This window comes from Cutaneotrichosporon oleaginosum (assembly GCF_008065305.1).
Source record: "Cutaneotrichosporon oleaginosum strain ATCC 20508 chromosome Unknown ATCC20508_contig04, whole genome shotgun sequence".
Lineage (NCBI taxonomy): Eukaryota > Fungi > Basidiomycota > Tremellomycetes > Trichosporonales > Trichosporonaceae > Cutaneotrichosporon > Cutaneotrichosporon oleaginosum.
The window spans coordinates 2,189,237-2,208,567 of record NW_027072173.1 but is presented as its reverse complement, the minus strand read 5'-3'; the positions used below and the strand labels follow the sequence as shown (position 1 = coordinate 2,208,567).

Genomic DNA, 19,331 nt, shown 5'->3' with positions numbered 1-19,331 from the left:
GCTACAGCCGAGCCCGTCCCCACTCTGTTCCTCTTGCTCAAAAACCCCGTCCGCCCTCGACAGACCCCATGCCCAAGATGTCCGACTTTGACGCCAGCGAGATCGAGGCCAAGGTCGAGAAGCAGACTGTCAACCCCGTCAAGTCGTTCCTCTCGGGCGGCTTCGGCGGTGTCTGCGCCGTCCTCGTCGGCCACCCGTTCGACCTCACCAAGACGCGTCTCCAGACCGCCGCGCCGGGCACGTACACGGGTGCCATCGATGTCGTCAAGCAGACGCTCGCCCGTGACGGTGTGAAGGGGTGAGTTGCACGCCGCGAGCCGCAGGCGAGCGTCATGTCGGAGAGCACGCCGGACAGTTTCGAGGTCGTCACATCGTCAGACCCGGGCCTCGGGTATACTTTTGGTGTGCAGATTCGCGCGAGCTCGGGGGAGGTCGAAATGTCTTTCCGAGCAGCTGCAGTCGCACACAGCGGTCCCAGAATTGGCGAGCGTAGCTGGGGTGCATCTGCATCGCACGCTGACCCTCTCTATGGACTGATAGTCGCCAAGGGCTCTCCCGATACAACGATGAAACGCCTTTTTGAATCCCGCTAACACCAGTCTCTACCGCGGCATCTCGCCTCCCCTTCTCGGCGTCACGCCCCTCTTCGCTGTCTCGTTCTGGGTGAGTTTGTCGCGCTCGTGTGATCGAGCATGAGCAGTGCACAGACAGCACGCACTGGCGAATAGGAGGAATGCGTCTGCAGCCTGGAGCCTGTAGCTATCGCACCCTCTCCGTCGGGACAGCAGGCGCGGTTGTGCTCCGACGGCGCCTCCGCTTCGGACGGCATCGCAGATGTTGCCTCCGCTCACAGGCTACGCTCTCAGACCCATTCGCTGACCCCAGGGTTACGACGTCGGCAAGCGCATCGTGTACGCGGCCACGCCCGACCGCGTGGACCAGCACCTGTCGATCCCCGAGCTTGCGTTCGCCGGTTTCTTCTCCGCTATCCCCGCCACGGTCGTCGCTGCGCCCGCTGAGCGCATCAAGGTCCTTCTCCAGGTCCAGGGCCAGGGCGGCAAGCCGGCGTACTCGGGCCCCCTTGACGTCGTAAAGAAGCTGTACGCCGAGGGCGGCGTCAAGTCGATTTTCCGCGGCACGATCCCCACCATTCTCCGTGACGGTCCCGGCTCCGCAGTGTGAGTCTCCCTCCTTGTAGAGTCTCCTTGAGTCTCCTTGAGCCTCCTCTTGAGCCTCCCGCTTGAGACCCCCTCTTGACCCTCATGAAGCCCCACCTAACCCCAGCTACTTCGCTACGTACGAGGTCGTGAAGAAGTCGCTCTCGGGCGCGCCCGTGATCGACCACTCGACGGGTGAGGAGAAGGCGCCGCCCCTCTCCCTCCCCGCCGTCATGTTCGCGGGCGGCATGGCCGGTGTCGCGATGTGGTCGGTCGCCATCCCCCCCGACACGATCAAGTCGCGCATCCAGTCCGCGCCGAACGGGACGTACCGCGGTTTCCTGGACTGCGCGCGCCAGCTGATCGCCAAGGACGGCGTGACGGCGCTGTGGAGCGGGTTCGGGCCGGCGATGGCGCGTGCGTTCCCCGCCAACGCGGCCACGTTCCTCGGCGTCGAGATCTCGCTCAAGCTCATGAACATGGCGTTCTAGGCGGGCAGCCCCGCTAAAAGGGCCCAAGTCGGCTAATGTAGATGCGTAGAGTGTCCGGACGCAGCGTTGTTTGCATATGTTTGCTCGAGCAGGGGTTGGCAGTGGGGCTGGGGTCGCTCCGAGGAGATAACCGTGTGCAGTCGCGTCAGGATCGACGAGTTAAACGAGGGCGCCACGGAACGCCTGCCCCGGCAGGTGGAAGAGGCGCCATGGCCGCGTCACGGCGCGCAGAAGATTATTGCCCTATGAGGTGCAGCAGCTTGCTGGGATCACTCAAAGCCTTGTCCGGTGCAGCCGTCTACGCACGCGTGAGATAATGACTGAAACCATTCTCGCGCCGGGACTCAAATTCTACGCTTCCGAGACCGAGGGTGCACTGAGTTCCACCTCGTACATCACTCTGCGGCGGCGTGGCAGCCGATGTGGCTCCGGACTGCACCTTGACGATGGCAAAGGGCGCACGCTGTTGTTCCGGAAGACCCCCGTTTCCAGAGCTCAGGGGGACCAGTAACCCACGCTCCCCCAGGGGATCGAACTGCTCTCCAGACAGCTCCTTCTTCACGATTAACATGCACACTTGTCCACTGAGCTATCGGATTGTCGGTCCCCCGTTATGTTCTGTACGTTGTTCGAAATATCAGCACATTGTGTTGGCGCAACAGGCATGTCTGGACAAGTGGACAATGATTGCCAGCACGCATGCGCGCGTAGCGTACACGTGTACGCGTATCCATCGGCCGTTCTCCAGGTTTCCCACGCTCACACATGTCGGAGTTCGGAGACCAGATCGTCACGGCCGACATGCACCGACATACCACTGTCATCCACAACCCACCTCCCACTATCCATCCACTAGCGCACCAGCCTCGCCGCAGCGCGCAGTGCGCAGCAATAACAGTGATCGAGTCAGGAAACTTGGATGCACCGTCGTATATTCGTGCCCGTCGCGCTATTCTGGTGATGGCTGATGGCGGTGTATCGTCAATGAACCAAGCACGTGTCTGTGCTGCGTCTGTGCGGAGTCTAAGTCTAGCGAAACGATCAAACATTGCCCCGCCAGGTGTCCAGCGTCCCAGGCCGACGAGAGTGACAGAGGCAGAGTGTCTGCCTGTGTCGCGCCGTGACGTGCTTGTCCAAGCCCTCGAGTGATGCCAGCTGGACAGCCCACCATCAGAGCATGTCGAGTGCCACCGGGTGTTTTAAAATAGACATGGCAGGGGCAAGATGCATGTTTGGGTGTTTGTTTGGTCCTGAATCAGGGGGTGAGGCAGAAACACGAGGGAGTTAATTCTGGGGTCGCGCACGTAGTTCTGCCACCAAACAGCGTGCATCGCACCATCGGCCGCAGCTTATTACGCAGGCAGCTCAAAGCTCGGGTCATCGTGAAGCGGAATGAGGCTAGTCCAGAGGCACTCGCAAGCTGGCAAGCAGGGAATGGATGAATGAAGAGGTACTTCGGGTTCAGAACACGATTCCCACAGCCCCGGGCGAGACCAGCCGAAAGCAGCCCTGAAACGCCTTGTGGTTGCTTTGAGAAACGCGTTTGCTGCGCAACAAAGAGGTGACATGTCGTCAGCCTCTGCTCTTCTTACTCATTCAACTACTGTACTGTAGATTCACCTGCACAGCCCCCGCGGCTGCTTGCAGTGACAGGGCACAGTCAATACAGAGGCTTGTGGCCCATGGCCTGTAGCCTGTAGGAATGCTTGACGACAACGACGCCTGTTGGGCGCGGCGGGGCTCGTCGCGTTCATCGTGAACAGTCACACTCACCCCGTTCCGGGGGCCTCGCGCATGCCTCGACTCTCCCCCATGCACCGCTCGTCTTTCACACCCACCCCCCGTCGCGTCGCTGTCCTGTGCTATTGCGAGTGGTCTCCGCAGCAGCTCAGTCCCCACGCAGGTCACGCACCGCACTCACCTCTCCATGCTCTCACCCTGCTCTCCTCGCTCTTTCCTCGGTCCTCGCATCGAGTTCGCGCCTTGCTCGACCCATCTCTGGTTGATATAAAGTCTCTTCTTCGCCTCACCAACTCATCTCCTCGTCTCATTGTCACTCTTACTCATCCACTCTCGCTTTTCACTCCACATCCATCACCACCCCCACCACCACCCCCATCATCATGCAGTCCAAGCTCCTCGCCCTCCTCGCTCTTTGTAAGTCTCCTCACCTGGTGCCATGTGGCAGCCGTGGTCGACCGGCCCCCTACCCCTGTTCTTCTATCCTCTCCCCTATTCCTACCCCAGCCACTAACATCCAGTCGCTGTCGGCGCCTACGCCCAGAGCGATTCGGCCGGTGCGTCGCCCAGCGCCGGTGCCGACGGCGAGGGCCCCGCCGGCTCGCCTACCGACAGTGCCACCGACGGCGGTCCCACGGACGGTGCCGCCGACCCCGCCGCGAGCTCTGAGGGTGGCCCCGACGCCTCCGGCGCCCCTGGTGCCGACTCTGCTGTCGTCCCCTCGCCCTCTGCCCCCGGCGCCGCAGGTGCCAGCGGCGCTCCCCGCGCCTCGAGTGCAGTCGCCGGCGCGCCCTCCGCCGCTTCCGCACCCGCCGGCGCCGTGAGCTCGGCCCCTGCCGGTGGCGCTATGGTGAGTCCACTACCCCCCTCTCCCGCTCACACCAGTCCGTGAGCTCGGCGCGCCCCTCGTCCGCCTCGTCGCACGCGTCGTCGCACACCTCGTCCCGTGCCTCGGCGGCGTCAGGTGCCTCCTCGGCGCCTGCGAGAGGCGGCGCCGCCCCTGTCATGGGCAGCATCCCTGGCGCCCAGATCGCCGCCGCCGTCCTCGCTGCAGTCGGCGGTGCTGCCCTTCTCTAAGCGCCTCGCTTCGTTCGACCTAGCATCTGTATTTCTCGATACTAGAGTCTCAGGCCTGTTTTAACTAGTTCGCACGCTCCCATCCTCCTTTTCCTCTACGGAGGCATGCATTGTACATGTTAATGCGAGGGCAGTGGGGTTTAGCTGCTGTGTTTGTGATGAAAGAGGAAGGGGTGGTAGTGCTGCAACCTAGCTCTCACCGCAACAGGCACTGACTAACATACCACGAGCAAGAGGGTGTGAACGCTGGTACCAACAAACAGCCAGCGAGGAGCCCACGACGACTGAGTGGAGCAATTCCTTCCGTCTCGCTCGACTCACCATTCACGCCAGGCGCAGAATCTAAAGTGAACAAACCATGAACAAACCACGTTAAGCATGCGTTGTGAGCATCCCGAGTCCGCACGACGGGCGGTGCTCAGCATCCTGGGCATCCTCGGACCTCAGACCGGGGCGCAGTTCGGCATGAGTCCGACCACAGCCTTATGGTGACAACAAGTCACCTGGGCCTTGGCCCCATCGCTCCCCGCCGTACGTTCTCCTCTGCTATTCCGCGCTTCCCCGCCGCCCATCCAATACCGCTGCATACTACCCACGCCCAATAAACGGCATGCCCGCTGCAAGAATCTCCATGCGCATCACATCTGCGTCCGCGCCCAGTCCCGCCAAGAACACGAGCGTCTTCGCGACATTCTCAACACGCATCATCGGCTCGGGGCGCACACTCCCATCGGCTTGGGTAGCCCCGCGCGCCGCATGCGAAATCATGTCCGTGGCCGCGTTGCCGATGTCGAGCTGCGTGCACGTGATACCGAACTTGCGTCCGTCGAGCGACGTCGAGCGCGAAAGGCCGAGCACCGCGTGCTTCGAAACCGTGTACGCGGCCGCGTTGGGGCGCGGCGCGGACGACGCGATGCTCCCATTGTTCACGATGCGGCCGCCGCCGTGCGTCCGCATCAGCCGGATCGCGGCGGCCGTGCACAGCACCGCGCCCATGATGTTGATGTCGAGGGCGCGGCGGAACGTCGCCATATCGGCGTCTTCGAGCGGCGTCGATGGGAGGAGGTCGACGCCGGCGTTCTGGTGTAAGGGGTTGGATAGAAGTGGGAGGTGGGTGGGTAAAAGTGGGAGGGGAGAAGGTGCAGGGAGGTCGGATGACTCACGTTGAACAGCACATCCAGCCGCCCATACTTCTTCGTCACCATCTCGAACATGCTGGCCACGTCCTCGTCCTTGCTCACGTCGCCGACGGCGATCTCCGTGGGGCCGGTACACGCGTCCGCTGTTTCGCGGAGCGCGTCGGCGCGGCGTCCAGATAAGACGAGCACGCACTTCGGGTACGCTTCGGAGAGGGCGATGGCGCACGCGCGGCCGATGCCGCCCGACGCGCCGGTGATGAGGATGACTTGGGGGGTGGAGAGGGACATTGGGTGGGGGCGAGGAGGGGAGGGGTATCAAAGAGGAGGTGGAGAGGATGGAGAGAGGGGGAGTAAAATGAGATGAGTGCTGATGAGAGGGTAGATGAAGTCTGAAGATGAGTATGATCAGTTGAGGAACCGAGGTTGCGTTGGTGGGCATGCCGCCGGTTGCCGGGCCGGGGAACCGGAGATGGGCGATAGCCGTGCTTTACCGTCTCCTCGCGACCACGATGACAGAGGTCGACTTGTTGGCTATCGCCGAGATTGTTGGCTATACGACGGTTATCTGTTGGCTATCGGACAGCGCTGCATTCCTGAGTCGCAAGCGCATCATGACACGCATCATGTCACCTCCCAACCACTCTCCGACCAATGTCCGCCCCAAAGGACTCCCCCAGACAGCGAAAACCATACATCTAAATGAACAACACTACCATCGCCTGGTGTACGGATCTGGCGGCGCAAACCCGTAAGGCTGACGCGTGGCCTCGAACTGCACTGGGGGCGGATACCCCGGCGCCGCCGCAGGTGGGAAGTCTGGCGCGCCAGCGATGGGCGTGGAAGGCCGCGAGGGCTGCATGGCGGGGGCGAATGCGCGGCCTGGTGGTGCCGCGTGCGCAACAAGCGACGTAGAACTCGACGCAAAGTCGTCGTCCTGCGGGCGCGGTGGGTAGCTATGCCCCTTATCGGCGTACTCATCGAATATATCGTCGTACGGGTCGTTGTCGGGGTAGTCTGGAGAGGCGCGCTTGTGCACGTCGCGGTAGGGACTGGCGTAGTTTGCGGGGGGTGGCGGGCGCCCAAAAGCAGGCGAGGCCGTGCGCCCAAAGGCCGGAGAGGCAGAGCGCCCAAAGGCAGGCGAGGCGGATCGGACGAGTGGCTTGTCGTCGTCGAGGCTGATATTCGGCAGCGTTGGCTTGAGGAGCGAGGCGTCGATGAATTCGCCATTCGCGTTCTTGATCCGCAGACCCATGTCGATCTTCTTCTCGAGCTCCGCGTTGCGCGCAATGCGGCGCTTCTGACTCTTGCGGATGATCTCGCCGATACGCTTGTCGACCTTGTGGCAAACATACTCCTTCAGGTTGCCCTGGATGTAGCACAGTAGGGGGACGTAAAGTACGGCGGCAGCAATGAGAAATCCCAGCGACACAAGGAAGATGAGGACGGTGAGGATCATCGAGATGAGGAGGAGCGCAGTCCACGGCTGCCCGTCCCAATACTTTGGGATGTCGTCAGTGCGGAAGTCGTAAGCCTTGGCGATCATGAAGAGGACAATGGCGTTGATGCTCTGACGCGGGCCATCAGCGAGGATTGTGCGCTTCCAGTCTGGTGTTAGATACCTCCTTGATCGCGAGTTGGCGGTCGGCTGATGGTCCACTCACCCTTGAACGAGAAGAACACGAAGAACGCAATCTTGTCCTTCTTCTTCTTGTTGGCAGAAATGCGGCAGAAGAGGCAGAAACTGTCGTAGCTTTTGATGGACACGTAGTCGTTCGCCATAGTATTGCAGAAGGTGTAGCTAATGTCGCGGGACCGCAACACCTTGCGTGCCTTGTACCACTCATACCCAAGCAGCAGAAAAGAGAAGATGATGCAGCCGACGAAGACCCACTTCGCAATCTTGAACTGGACGTCGATTACGCAGTGGTGGTTGCCCGATTTAGCACACTTGGTGTACAGATTGTTGGTCCACTGCGCGTTAGGAAGGCTCGCAGCAAGGGACTCACATTGTCGGTCGCCAACATGGTGGCCGCAGTGAAGATGTCCAGGCCATAGATGGCAATGTTCTTGATTAGAAACACATAGACGAAGCAGTATTTGAACCGCGTCGTGAAACTCGTATCGTGGAACTCCTTGACGTCGACATACTCCCACTGGGTGTCAGTGGACTCGGCGGCGACCTAGTGCAGGGAAGGTAACGCGCGGCGCTCTTGGCAGGCTGTCCGTCTGACCGTCTGTTCACGGCAGTGTCCAACGCAGCTCCTTGTGCGCATGCTGCGCATTGGCTGTGGAATTGAAACTGCCTGAGGTTGCAGGAAGTCTGCCAACTCCAGCGGTGCTCGCCGCCTGACCGTCGCTGCGCAGTGCATGCTGCGACATGCTCGGGCCGTCACAGTCGGTGCGCATGCTTCCCCTCTGCGAATTGATTGCCGCCTGGACCAACTCACTTTGTAGTCCTGTACGACCTCTCGTTTCCAGTCCGCGTCGCAGCACATGGCAGGTGTCGGCTCTCACGTATCCGTCGGGAAGGATGATCTCGGTCTTGATGGGAGGGAAGATGAAGGAGAGATGCGAGGGGATGTTCTATGCGAAGAGATCGTAGAGCGTCCAGCGCGATAAAGACGAGGCGTGGCAGTCGGCCAGCGACTGTTATAGTGTTTGGGTCGTTTGTGAAGGGCTCTCACAGAGGCCCCGATCAATGCGAGCGGGCGGAGGAAGAGATGAGCGAGGAAGAGATAGGTGGGGCGGGGCGGGGCGGGGCGGGGCGGGACGCAGTCTCTCCGAGGCCTAAGAGTGAGGGACGGGGAGCGAGGGAGGGAGAGAGAGGGGAGAATGAGAGGAGGAGGGAGAGAGAGACGAGGGAGGAGTGAGAGAGAGCGATGGCAAGAACGAGTGTGATGGCGTGGAGAGAGGAGATTTGTTTGAGGATCCCACTATTGCCTGTTCCGACGCACAAGGCTCCTTTCCCCGGGAGCACGGGACCTCCGCAGATGCCGGACGCCTCCGTTCATCAATCTCAGCAACACAGGTAGCAGGAAGCGCGGAAGACGTGGCAGATGCTCTGGGAAGCGTTTGAATGCATGCATGCATGCATTGTTGAGAGATCTAGTGTCTCAAGTGGAATCTGTTGATGGCAAAAGGCAGTGCTAGGTGAGGATCGACAAAGTCAGGAAACGCGTGCACGCGCCATCAGGGTCAGGCCCGAATCCGGGGTGGCAACTCGATGTCCTCCATTCTGCGTACTGGCGATCTGGCGATTCAAGCTTTGTTTAAATCGTCATAATCATAATTGAATCTCTTCCATATCTTCCATTGTCCACCTGCCACGCTGCCACCTTGAGGTCTTCAATCATCCATGCATCCTGGCATATGCTTGGGTAATATGATCGTCGCTCAGTGTCAACAATTCAGGCGCCCGTGAGTAGTATGTGGGTGCGGGGCGGGCTGGAGGGCGCGGAGGACACAAACTGGCGGAGACTGGACGGTATGGCGTCCTCATTCCTAGAGGTCATATTGGGCACAGTTTTGTTAAGGTGTGGTACTGCCTCGCGCCCGTCAAGGTCATGCAGGACGAGCACGCCCCAGGCAAGAATTAGTCGCTCGATGTCGCTGGCAAGCGCGGCTCTCGAAAGGCGTCCAGACAAGCCCACGTCATGCCGACACGATGCGCCGCACCTTGCCGCGAGGCCGACCTGGCTCCTCGCCCGCTCTGCGAGCGGAGCTCGACCTCGACGCGGCCCCAGCCTACGCCTCTTGCGGGGCTCATACAACTCCTCCCATGCACTCGCATGGAGCATGGAGTGAGTGTCACTGTGAGATGGACACAGCCCGTGGACAAGGTTCTGTATTTCAGCCCAGTGAGTTCTATGCCTGGGGGTAATACATAGCCTAATCATGGGGCCAAGCACCAAGGACCAACGTGATTCAAGGGCCAGCATTTGTGGTTAGAATTGGGTTTGGGAATAATGGAGAGGAGGTAAAGCAGTCATAACCAGCGTGGTTTGTAGTTGGTATAAGCGTCGAATAAAGTGTGAGTAAGGAATGGGCAGAGTAATAATTCGCCGAGTGCCATAAGTACTTGCAATCAGCAACGCAGCGATCGCAACAAAGCCGCTGCTTGAATCACAGTCGCTGAATTCAACTGCCGCGGGCACAAGGCATGGGATATGCTGGAATGGGTCATGTCGGCGGATCTTGACTGCATTATTGTTGAGTGTCTCTCTCGATCTCTGAGATCTGATCTTGATCGGATCATGTGAGTTGATCTTGATCCAAACAGCGCGGATTGATCGACTTTAATCGGGCATAAGCACGGACATTGATTAGTCCCCCATTAACCCCATTAACCCCATTAACCCCACGGTCACACCATTAGGATGCCAAATCGGGCAGGCAATTCATGCAATTGGAATGGCTGAAATGCGAAATTGCAATAATACCCCCGCATTCTTTGAGGATTGCTAATTGCTAATTGGCCACAATAGGATCTGCGGGGGTGCCACATCGCGGGCTTATCTCGCCGCCATTAGGATTTTCAAATGCCCGTTACCGCGCATACGCCGCTGTTTTCAGTAAACAAGCGACTACTCGAATTGGCTCAGCCCTTAATTGCCACCGTAGTCTTTCACCCATCCTAATCCTCTTTTATCGTCGTCTTATCCATCTTACCCCCCTTCTATCCCTCTTCAATCCCACAACACTCGATTAGAAACCATTCACCCCCCACCCACCTCAGGACTAGTCGAAATCGTGAGTCGCCATCCCCCCTCCCATCTTCGTCTCCATCCGCATCGTCTCCCCCGCCATCGCTCAATGCTCACACACCGCTCGTTTCCTTGCGCATCCTCTTATCTATGCCCTGTTTGCCACCCCTCCACGTTGCACGATGCCGTCTACTAACCCATCCCACACCACCCTACAACCCAACCTCCACCACCGCGACTGACTTCCTTGGAAACCTACAGACCCACCACTTAGAACGCAAAGCGCATCAGCCATGTCGATCGAGCAGCAGAACGTGGTGAGTTTGGCCCAGGAAGACGGCTGTACAGTGGGTTGCGAGGAAGACGATGGTTGGTTGAGCAGGCCACCCCCGATGAGCGGGAAGGGCGCAGAGTGGATGGCAGTGCCACAAACCACTCGGGCCTTGTTATCGATCCGACGTCGGCTTCAACCCGCACCTCTTTGCCTCCAAAGCAGCCATGGCCACCGCCACCTCCCAAGCCTCCCCTCCCCTCCCTGTACCACGCTGACCCCCAGATCGTCCGTCTCCAGGAGGTCGCTGCGGCTATGAGCCGCTGCGCTGTCGCTATAGAGGAGTCGGTGCGCGCCAACCCCGCCGCCGTCGCCTACGCACTCCAGCACCCAGCCAACATGGGTTCGATCGAGAACGGCGCCATCCTCGCTCAGAGCCTCGCCGGGCTCGTCGCCGCGGACAGCGTCCCAACCACCAAGAAGCGCTCCCGCAAGGAGAAGAAGCCAAAGGACCCCAAGGCCCCCAAGCGCCCGCCCTCGGCTTATCTCCTCTACCAGAACAGCGTGCGCGAGGGCATCCGCGCCGCCAACCCCGGCATGCCGTACAAGGACGTGCTGGGCGTCATTGCCGAGCAGTGGAAGGCATTGAACCCCGACGACCGCAAGGTGTACGAGAACGCGTACTCTCTCGCGACTGAGGACTTCCGCAAGCGGGACTCGGCGTACAAGATCGACGGCACAGTGAGTGGGAAAACAATCAGCCGTTTTACGCCGCTAACGCCAGATCCTGCCCCCAACCCCGGGCATCGCCACCTACGCGGAGGCTAAGGACGCGACTGAGTCTGAGGAGAGCTCAAGCGAGGATGAGCCGCCCGCCCCCGTCGCGCCCACACCAAAGAAGGACAAGAAGCGCAAGGGCGAGGCAGAGGCCAAGACGCCTAAAAAGGCCAGCAAGAAGGGCAAGAAGGACTAGGCCAGCGAGCGAGTGGAGCGAGCCTCAAGTTGTACGGGGCACTGTGCAGATCAGCCGCCGTGAGGTGGATCAGAGGAGATCCATCTACCAGTCGTGTCATTTATTGTCGATAATTCGTCCCTTAGGAGTCTTCGTTTTTGTTGGATTGTTGGTTTGAGCCATGCAGAGAAGCTTGCTGGCGCGAATGATGTATGCATGCAAGATGTGTGCGCAGTAAGATGCTGAAACATGGGGGCGTGTCGTGGTCTCCGTCAAGGCGTGGTTGTCGTCCCGGATTGGTAGTGGAATGCAGACAGGTGGTGTTTCAGCCAGATGTGGCCTTCTTTGAAGTGCTTGAGCGAGAAGCGCGAGAAGGGGGTGCATCGTAACGTCGAGACGGTGCAGCGTCGTCACTGGGATACGCCATAGCCTTGAGCGAGAGTCGCTGGTGTCAACTGCCAAGGACCACGCCCCGAGTTTGATCGGTGTGTGGTGCGAAAGCGCTACCGAGGCGTAGCAGCGAGCCGCTCCGAGCGCCGACTCCCAAGCCGCGGCGGCGCCGACCTCGTCCTCTCAACCTTAGGCCTACCCTCTCCCTCCTCCGTCTTCACCTTCCTCCTCTCCTTCTTAACCTTCGGCTCCGCGATCTTCTCCCACTCCTCAATCCCGCCGGGGACAACGACGAACGACGCGGCGGCACTCATCGCAACCTCGACGCCCTCGAGCGCCGCAAGCCACGCCGGCTCCCGCCGCCGCACCTTGCTCCGCAACCACTCGAGCTCGTAAGCGACCTGCCCCTCGTGCACGGGTATGCCTGGCGGCGTGGCGCTCGGCGCCGCGATGAGCGCCGCGTTGAAGACGTACCCCCGCGCGGTCGCTTCGCGCTGCAGCTCGCCGAGGAAGAAGCCGATCGCGGACAGCGGGTCGGGGTGCGCGCGAAAGCGCGTGAGCTGCGGGTGTTTTGTGTAGCCCTTCGTGAGGCCCGCGAGGACTTTTTGCGCGAGCAGCGCCTCGCGCCAGCACGCTATGAGGGCGGCGCGGTCGAGGAGCGCAGGGGAGACGGACCAGAGGCGCATCTGGGCGAGGGAGAGGGTCGAGAGGGATGAGAAGGAGTATGAAGGATTTGAGGAGGAAGGCGGTGAGGAGAAGAGGGAGCGGGCAAAGTGCGGAGAGTGGTAGTCACGGGAGACGACACGTGACGTCACCCAGACTGCGACTGCTGCGGGACCCTCACTGAGGACATCCGAGAATGGGAGTGGGGCAGCTCATAGGCGTGGAGTTGCTTGGCGTGGGTCGGTAAATATTTGAAGTGGGGCAGGCCAAAGGACACCCTCGGATCAGTCGGCCTGCTGCGAAATCGAACGCGTCATTGACATCTTTGCCCCACATCCCATTACCATCATCGCCCATCCACACGACACATGAACCTCCCGCCCGGCCTCGGCGCGGCCTACTGGTCCACCTGGGAGCTCCCGCCCGGCTCAAGCGTCGCCGAGTCGCTCAGCGACGGCGAGGCGTGGATCGGCGGCTGGGACGGTGTGGGGTTATACGAGGGGTGAGTGCGACGAAGTCTACGGCACTCGCAAGCGCAGAGGCTGACCAAAGCAACAACAAAGTCCCCACATATCAGACCTTCGCGCTGCATATCACGACACACCGCCTCCTCGTGGTGCCTGAGGCGCCGGCGCCGGCGCCGCTCCAGTGCGCACTGAGCCATGTGCGCGAGACGCAGTTCTATGCGGGCTTCATGCGCTCAAGTCCCAAGGTCATCGTCGTGCTCGGCCCTGCGGGGGCGGTCCCGCCTCCGGGCTCGCCTCCCTCCCCCGCGCCCACACCAACATCCGCGCCTGCGCCTCCACCAGCGCCACCACAAGGGAACTGGACATGCGGCGTGTGCGGCTTCGCGAACCCCAATGTGGGCGGGAGCGTGCCGCCCGGCGCGAAGTGCGCGCTCTGCGGCGTAGCGTATGCCATGAGCAAGGGAATGAGCCTCCCGCCCAGCCGGACGACCACGCCCGCGCCCAAAGCACCGACGCCCGCGTCCGCCCCCACCTCTCCCGTGTCCGCGTCCCCCGCGCCGGTCTTGGCGCCGACTGCCCAGATCGCATGTACGGCATGTACCTTCCTCAACCACCCGTCGCTGTCGGCCTGCGAGATCTGTGGCACCTCCCTCCCCAAGAAAGCGAAGGACGGGGAGGCGCCGAGCTCAAGCACGAGCACGGCCGCAGCCGCGCGCACCGAAACGGTGCGCTTCAGCTTCCGGCGCGGCGGAGAGCGCGAAGCTTACCGGCGATTGAAAGGCGTGCTGAGTGACAAAGTGTGGGAGCGGGCGGGCATCAGCGCGGTTCGCGACACGCGCGGCGGCGGGGGCGGCATCGACGCAATCCTGAAGAGCATCAGTCTGGAGGGACAAGCGAACGACGCGCACATGCAAGACGCATTCCGCGACCTCGAAGTACTGATGGTGCGGGCGGGCGAGATGGTGCGGCTCGCGCAGAGCCTCAACGCAAAGCTCACCGCCGCGGGCGCAAAGGACGACGCGGAGGCCACTCTCGTGCGCTCCTCGCTCGTCCGGCTCGGCCTGCCCGCCCCCGCGCTCACGCAAGACATGGTGCGCGACGAGCGCGCATACTTCGACGGGCTGGCGCGCGAGCTCGGCGCCCTCCTGACCGGCGCGGGCGGCGCCGTCGGCCTAATGCTGCAGCCCGGACACGGCGTGATTGCGCTCGACACGGTATGGGGCTTGTGGATGCGCGCGCGCGGCGTCGCCCTCCTGCCCCCCGCGACGCTCATGTCCGTCCTCCCCTTGTTGCCGGCACACACGGCGCCGCCGATCCGGCGCCTCGACCTCCCCTCGGGGCTGACGGTGCTCAGCACGCCGGGCTACGCGCCGGGGGTGTTGCTCGCGCGGCTGCGCGAGCGCATGGCGCCGGGCGCGGCGGCGCCGCGCACAGAAGAAGAGGTGGAGAACGAGCACGGGCTCGGCATCATCGATATTGCCGCGGCTGAGGGGCTGCCAATCGGCCTCGCGACAGAACTCGTCGACATGGTCGCGGCGCTGCCGGACAGCATCGTGCGCGACGACCAAGCAGGGCCTGGCGGGAGTAAGTGGTACCGCGACATTATTAGTGGGTGGCCGCTCGCACAGCCCGCGTAAGACATGCATGTATACTAGGCGTACCGACGCGTCACCAGTGGTTCTCAGCTAGCTGCGGCTTGTCCGCCTTGTACTCCTCCCACGCCTTCTTGATTTCCGCGGGCGTTGTCTCGTAGTCGGAGGCTGGGTGAGCTGGCTACGACAAATACGCACGCTTAGGCTTCGGAACGCCTACAAGGTACGCGGCACACTGTTCCTTCTCCTCGTTCGCTGCGTCAACCCTGCGTTTTGCGCACCCACCTTGCTCCATCTGCTCCCCCGTCATGGTGCTCTGTGAGCCGAACGAGTTCGGCGTGGGCTGGGGTGGAAACTCGTTCTCAGAGTTCATCGTGTTCAGTGGCGATGGGGCCTGTCATGCGCGGCGGGCGGCATATGAGGCCAGCTGTGTGATGGCTGTGGCAGCGGGCCATCACGCCTTCATTGTTCACGGCGCGAGCAGTGATGGCGCTGCGTGTGGTTTTGATTGCACGCCCATGTAAAATGGCCGGAGAGTACAGCGATGATGCGGAAACGCGGCACGGATGCCCAAGCACAGTAGATCAACGACTTGCATACACTCTAACGCGAGTCTAGCTCTCCAGATCGTGTAATTCGATGTGATAGTGACTCTCCCGCCCGATTGTCAAGTGTGGCTCCTGTGGCAGAGGTCCAGGACATGATCTATTCCTTCTCCTTTAGCGCGCGGGACAGGGCCTCGCAAGTCGTCTTGGCGTCTCCAAACAGCATCTTAGTGTTTGGGTAGTAGAAGAGGGGATTGGGCATCTCCGAGTAACCTGGCATCAGATCGATTCATCCTTCCATCGTCCAGGTAGAGACTTACCTGGGTTCATGCCGCGCTTCATCACAATCACGTTCTTGGCGTTCCAGACGTGCATGACTGGCATACCCGCGATGGGAGATCCTGCCTCGAGGGCCAAGGGATTGAACACATCGTTCGAGCCCACGCAGAGGACAGTGTCGACGTCTCCAAAGTCGTCGTTGATCTCATCCATCTCAAGCACGACTGCTTTTAGCGACGTCACTGGGAGCACTCACTGTCATAGGGCACACCGGCCTCAGCGAGAAGCACATTGCACTGGCCCGGCATGCGACCGGCCACAGGGTGGATGGCGAAGCGCACCTCCTTGCCGGCGGCACGGAGCGCCCCGACCATCTCGGCGATGCTGTACTGTGCCTTCGCGACGGCCATGCCGTAACCCGGCACAATTACCACGCTGTCCGCGTCCTTTAGCACCTCGACAGTGTCTTCAATGGAGGTCTTGGTGACCTCCAGGCCCTTAGTCGAGTCTGATGTCAGCAGCCGTTACCAGATCCATCACCGTTTGTAGTCGTGGTGGTTCCAATGCCACCAAAAATGACGTTGGCGAGCGAGCGATTCATAGCTTTGCACTGTTGTTAGCTTGCGGTCTTTTCGTGTTGCTCACCATGATGTAAGACAGAATAGAGCCTGAGGCGCCGATGAGCGAGCCCACGGAGGTGAGAAGCATGTTGTCGAGCATGAAACCCTCAGCGACGAGGGCAAAGCCTGAGTATGCGTTCAGCACCGTCACAAGAACGGGCATATCAGCGCCGCCGATGGCAGCCGATGTCGTCCATCCCTGCAGGAAGGAGAGAATAGTGTTGCCCAACAGGCATCCAGCCGCGATGGCCGGGACACCAGCACCCATGGTCACAAAGGCGCCCATTCCCACAATGTTGGTGCCCAGAAGGCCAGCGTTGATAACGTGACGGCCGGGGAGGATCATGGGCCTCGAGCCCATCCGTCCGGCGAGCTTTGCAAACGCGACGATGGAGCCTGGCATTAGCAAAGTGTGGTGGGTGGGCAGCTCACCGGTGAAGGTGATACCACCGATCAGGACACCGAGATAGGCAGTCGTGAGGCCGAGGGTAGTCATGGCGTGCTCGTCACCCTGCAGCACCACGGCAGCCGAGGTCATGACGGCCGCAAGACCAACAACTGAGTGAAGCGCAGCCACTGTCTGCGGTAAAGCCATTGGCGAGACGCGTCGGCCGATGGCAAGACCTGCGACACCACCGATGGCGGTAAGGGCGCCAACCTGAACGAGCTGCTCCTTGGTGAAGCCCACGGCGAGGACAGCCGTGAGCATACCTGCGAAGACGCCGAGGATGCCGAGAGAGTTGCCGAGACGGGCGGTAGCCTAATGTCAGTCGCTTCCCTAATTCAACCTTACCTGAGAGCTAAGACCAGAGAGAGCGCCAATGCAGAGGAACGTTGCGACGGTGTAGCCAGCCTGAACGAGACCGTCTTGTCCTGTCTGCCATGCCCACAGAAGACCAGCGGCAAAGAGCGCCGCCGGCACGCCGTAGAGCCAGGCATAATCGGGTGGGTCGCCAGGACGACGGAAGAGGTCAAGCATGCGCTTGGTGATCAAGAAGCCGCCGAAGATGTCTAGTGTCAGATGTGCCCAGATTCGCGAACTCACTGAGGTTAGCCAGGAGAACGGATGCCGCGCCGAGATATTCGGGGAACGTGGTGGGGACGTAGCCGCCGCCAATGGCGAAGAGCCCGCCAACACCAACGAGGCCAGAGAGCGCATTCGTGACCGCTGGTTGTCAGTTCATTGGTACCGGCCACCACATACACATGAGAGGTGAGTGGAGAGCAGGGGTAACGTTCCAAACCGCGTTGAAGCCAACCAGGCCGGCCAGACCGAAAGTGTTGAGATTAGCCATGAACGCGGGGCCGGTGAGCTTGCCCAGCGCAAGTGTGCCGCTAATAGCACCCGTCGTGAGACCAACTGTGCTCACGGCCTTCTGCCACGGCGTCTTCTCGACCTTGGGCTCCTCAGCCTTGGGCGTGGGCTTTTTAGGTGCAACGGCTGGTGCGGGAGCGGTAGTCGCCTGGGGTGCGGGCCACATGACCTCCTTGTTGTAGGTCACAAGGGCGCCGCGCACAACGTCGTCGTTGAGGTTGATGTTGAAGCGACCTTGGTCGCCGATCTCGAGGAGGAACTGGAGTCAATCATGTGGTTGTCGGCTGAACCTACCTTGGTAATGTTATTCGAGTAGAGGGTCGAGGACTGGGTCGGCAGGCGCGAGGGGAGATCGGTGTAGCCGAGAATAGTAACGCCATTGGGCGTCACTGTCTTCTCCCCAGGCTTAGTGAGCACGCAGTTTCCTCCAGCCTCGCCAGCGAGGTCGACAATAACGGATCCAGCTGCTGTCAGCTACGCAACCCCGTTATAGCTCACGCTTCATCGCAGCCACATGGTTCTCGAGGATGAGCTTGGGGGCTGGCCGCCCAGCTTGAAGTCAGCTTTGACGAAGAGACAGACGCACGAATCAATGCAGTGGTGATAATGATGTCCACATCCTTGGCCTGCTGGAGGAAAAGCGCCATCTCAGCGTCGAGGAATGCCTATTGTCAGCTCGGCGGCTTTCGGGGCCATCTCTCACCTTTGACATCTCCTTCGCGTAGCCGCCTGAGCCCGAGCCGTCCTCCTCGATTTCGACGGTGAGAAATTCGGCTCCAAGCGACTCAACTTGCTCCTTGACAACAGGGCGTGTGTCAAAACCACGCACGACGGCACCCATGCGGCGCGCCGTGGCGATGGCGGACAAACCGGCAACGCCGCCACCAATTACGAGTACCTTCGCTGGAGGAATCTTTCCGGCAGCGGTCACCTGACCTGTGAAAAATCGCCCAAACTCGTTGCCTGCCTCGAGCACGGCGCGGTATCCCGCCGTGTTCGCCATCGAACTTAGAGCATCAAAGGTCTGAGCCCGTGATGTGCGGGGGATCGCGTCCATCGCAAGAGCATTGACGCCTCCCTTGCGCAGCACCTCGACGAGGTCCTTGTTCACGGCCGGGTAGAGAAATGAGATCAGCGTCGAGTCGCTGCTAAGCGCGGCGGCCTGCTCCAGAGTCGGCGGGCGCACTTTGAGGGTGATGTCGGCCTTAAAGTTGGGGTCGGCGATCGTGGCGCCCGCGGCGGCATACGCGTCGTCGGGGAAGTTGGCACCGACACCAGACCCGCGTTCAACAAGGACGCGGCCAAAGCCCTTCTTGAGAAGAGTTGCGACACCAGCGGGTGTCACTGCCACGCGATTCTCAGAAGGGTAGGTCTCGCGAGGGACACCAACGGTGAGGTCCTTGTATGGGATGCCTGGTGGGGTATCATCATGGAGGACGGATGAGCGATGTAGGCTCCTTTTGGCTACTGTTAGTCGTCATCGCTACTGTTCCCAGATCGCGTCACGCACCTGCAAAGGCCAACTGCCGCACCGGCGCTGAATGTCAGCAAGCACGACATAGACAAAAGTGGCAGGGAGGACTTACCAAGTCGGATGCGCCTGCAGTCGGCGCCCACGGCTTGCATGGGGAGGATGTTGGAGGAGGATGGAGAGGGATGAAGAGGTAGAGGAGAGTGGCGAGAGAGAGAATGATGATGATGAGAGAGAACAAAGTTGTGGGGAGCACCCAGAGCCAGAAAGAGGAGGGAAGGCTCCTGACGCGCGGCTGAGATTATCGGACTGGCCCGACCGACCTTCCGCCCTCTTTCCATGCGGGGCCCTCAGTTACAAAGTCAGTCACGTGGCAATAGCATACCGCCGTTTATGGTGACGATCACCTTGCCTCCGCACGGAAACCCGCATCTCCATCTCCGCCTTGCTGCACACGGC

At 60.9% G+C, this 19,331-nt stretch overlaps 8 protein-coding genes across 8 annotated transcripts; 4 read left to right on the top strand and 4 right to left on the bottom strand.

Annotated features, from left to right (window-relative positions):
• Nucleotides 1-68: 68 nt before the first annotated feature.
• Nucleotides 69-1,648, top strand: COLE_05301 (uncharacterized protein; the record flags this gene model as incomplete). The annotated part of the gene is made up of 4 exons (XM_018423852.2): nt 69-298; nt 600-663; nt 886-1,178; nt 1,285-1,648. The coding sequence occupies 4 exons, from the start codon at nt 69-71 to the stop codon at nt 1,646-1,648; spliced, it is 951 nt and encodes a 316-aa protein (XP_018277043.1).
• Nucleotides 1,649-3,442: 1,794 nt separating this feature from the next.
• COLE_05300 (uncharacterized protein) lies at nt 3,443-4,212 on the top strand (the record flags this gene model as incomplete). Its single annotated transcript, XM_018426866.2, has 2 exons — nt 3,443-3,805; nt 3,910-4,212. The coding sequence occupies 2 exons, from the start codon at nt 3,443-3,445 to the stop codon at nt 4,210-4,212; spliced, it is 666 nt and encodes a 221-aa protein (XP_018277044.1).
• Nucleotides 4,213-5,053: 841 nt separating this feature from the next.
• Nucleotides 5,054-5,892, bottom strand: COLE_05299 (uncharacterized protein; the record flags this gene model as incomplete). Its single annotated transcript, XM_018420026.3, has 2 exons — nt 5,054-5,545; nt 5,629-5,892. The coding sequence occupies 2 exons, from the start codon at nt 5,890-5,892 to the stop codon at nt 5,054-5,056; spliced, it is 756 nt and encodes a 251-aa protein (XP_018277045.2).
• Nucleotides 5,893-6,313: 421 nt separating this feature from the next.
• Nucleotides 6,314-7,628, bottom strand: COLE_05298 (uncharacterized protein; the record flags this gene model as incomplete). The annotated part of the gene is made up of 3 exons (XM_018419571.2): nt 6,314-7,209; nt 7,266-7,575; nt 7,611-7,628. The coding sequence occupies 3 exons, from the start codon at nt 7,626-7,628 to the stop codon at nt 6,314-6,316; spliced, it is 1,224 nt and encodes a 407-aa protein (XP_018277046.1).
• Nucleotides 7,629-10,600: 2,972 nt separating this feature from the next.
• COLE_05297 (uncharacterized protein) lies at nt 10,601-11,551 on the top strand (the record flags this gene model as incomplete). Its single annotated transcript, XM_018423853.2, has 3 exons — nt 10,601-10,624; nt 10,864-11,319; nt 11,363-11,551. The coding sequence occupies 3 exons, from the start codon at nt 10,601-10,603 to the stop codon at nt 11,549-11,551; spliced, it is 669 nt and encodes a 222-aa protein (XP_018277047.1).
• A 482-nt stretch (nt 11,552-12,033) lies between these two features.
• COLE_05296 (uncharacterized protein) lies at nt 12,034-12,606 on the bottom strand (the record flags this gene model as incomplete). The annotated part of the gene is made up of 1 exon (XM_018419572.2): nt 12,034-12,606. One exon carries the CDS (start codon nt 12,604-12,606, stop codon nt 12,034-12,036), a length of 573 nt encoding a protein of 190 aa, XP_018277048.1.
• Nucleotides 12,607-13,277: 671 nt separating this feature from the next.
• On the top strand, nt 13,278-14,687 carry COLE_05295 (uncharacterized protein; the record flags this gene model as incomplete). The annotated part of the gene is made up of 1 exon (XM_018420025.2): nt 13,278-14,687. One exon carries the CDS (start codon nt 13,278-13,280, stop codon nt 14,685-14,687), a length of 1,410 nt encoding a protein of 469 aa, XP_018277049.2.
• Nucleotides 14,688-15,347: 660 nt separating this feature from the next.
• COLE_05294 (uncharacterized protein) lies at nt 15,348-19,027 on the bottom strand (the record flags this gene model as incomplete). Its single annotated transcript, XM_018423854.2, has 15 exons — nt 15,348-15,460; nt 15,508-15,690; nt 15,723-15,974; nt 16,007-16,076; nt 16,112-16,482; nt 16,519-16,846; nt 16,880-17,097; nt 17,132-17,254; nt 17,291-17,660; nt 17,696-17,865; nt 17,900-17,953; nt 17,988-18,066; nt 18,105-18,865; nt 18,912-18,938; nt 18,988-19,027. 15 exons carry the CDS (start codon nt 19,025-19,027, stop codon nt 15,348-15,350), a joined length of 3,159 nt encoding a protein of 1,052 aa, XP_018277050.1.
• Between the last annotated feature and the right edge of the window lie 304 nt (nt 19,028-19,331).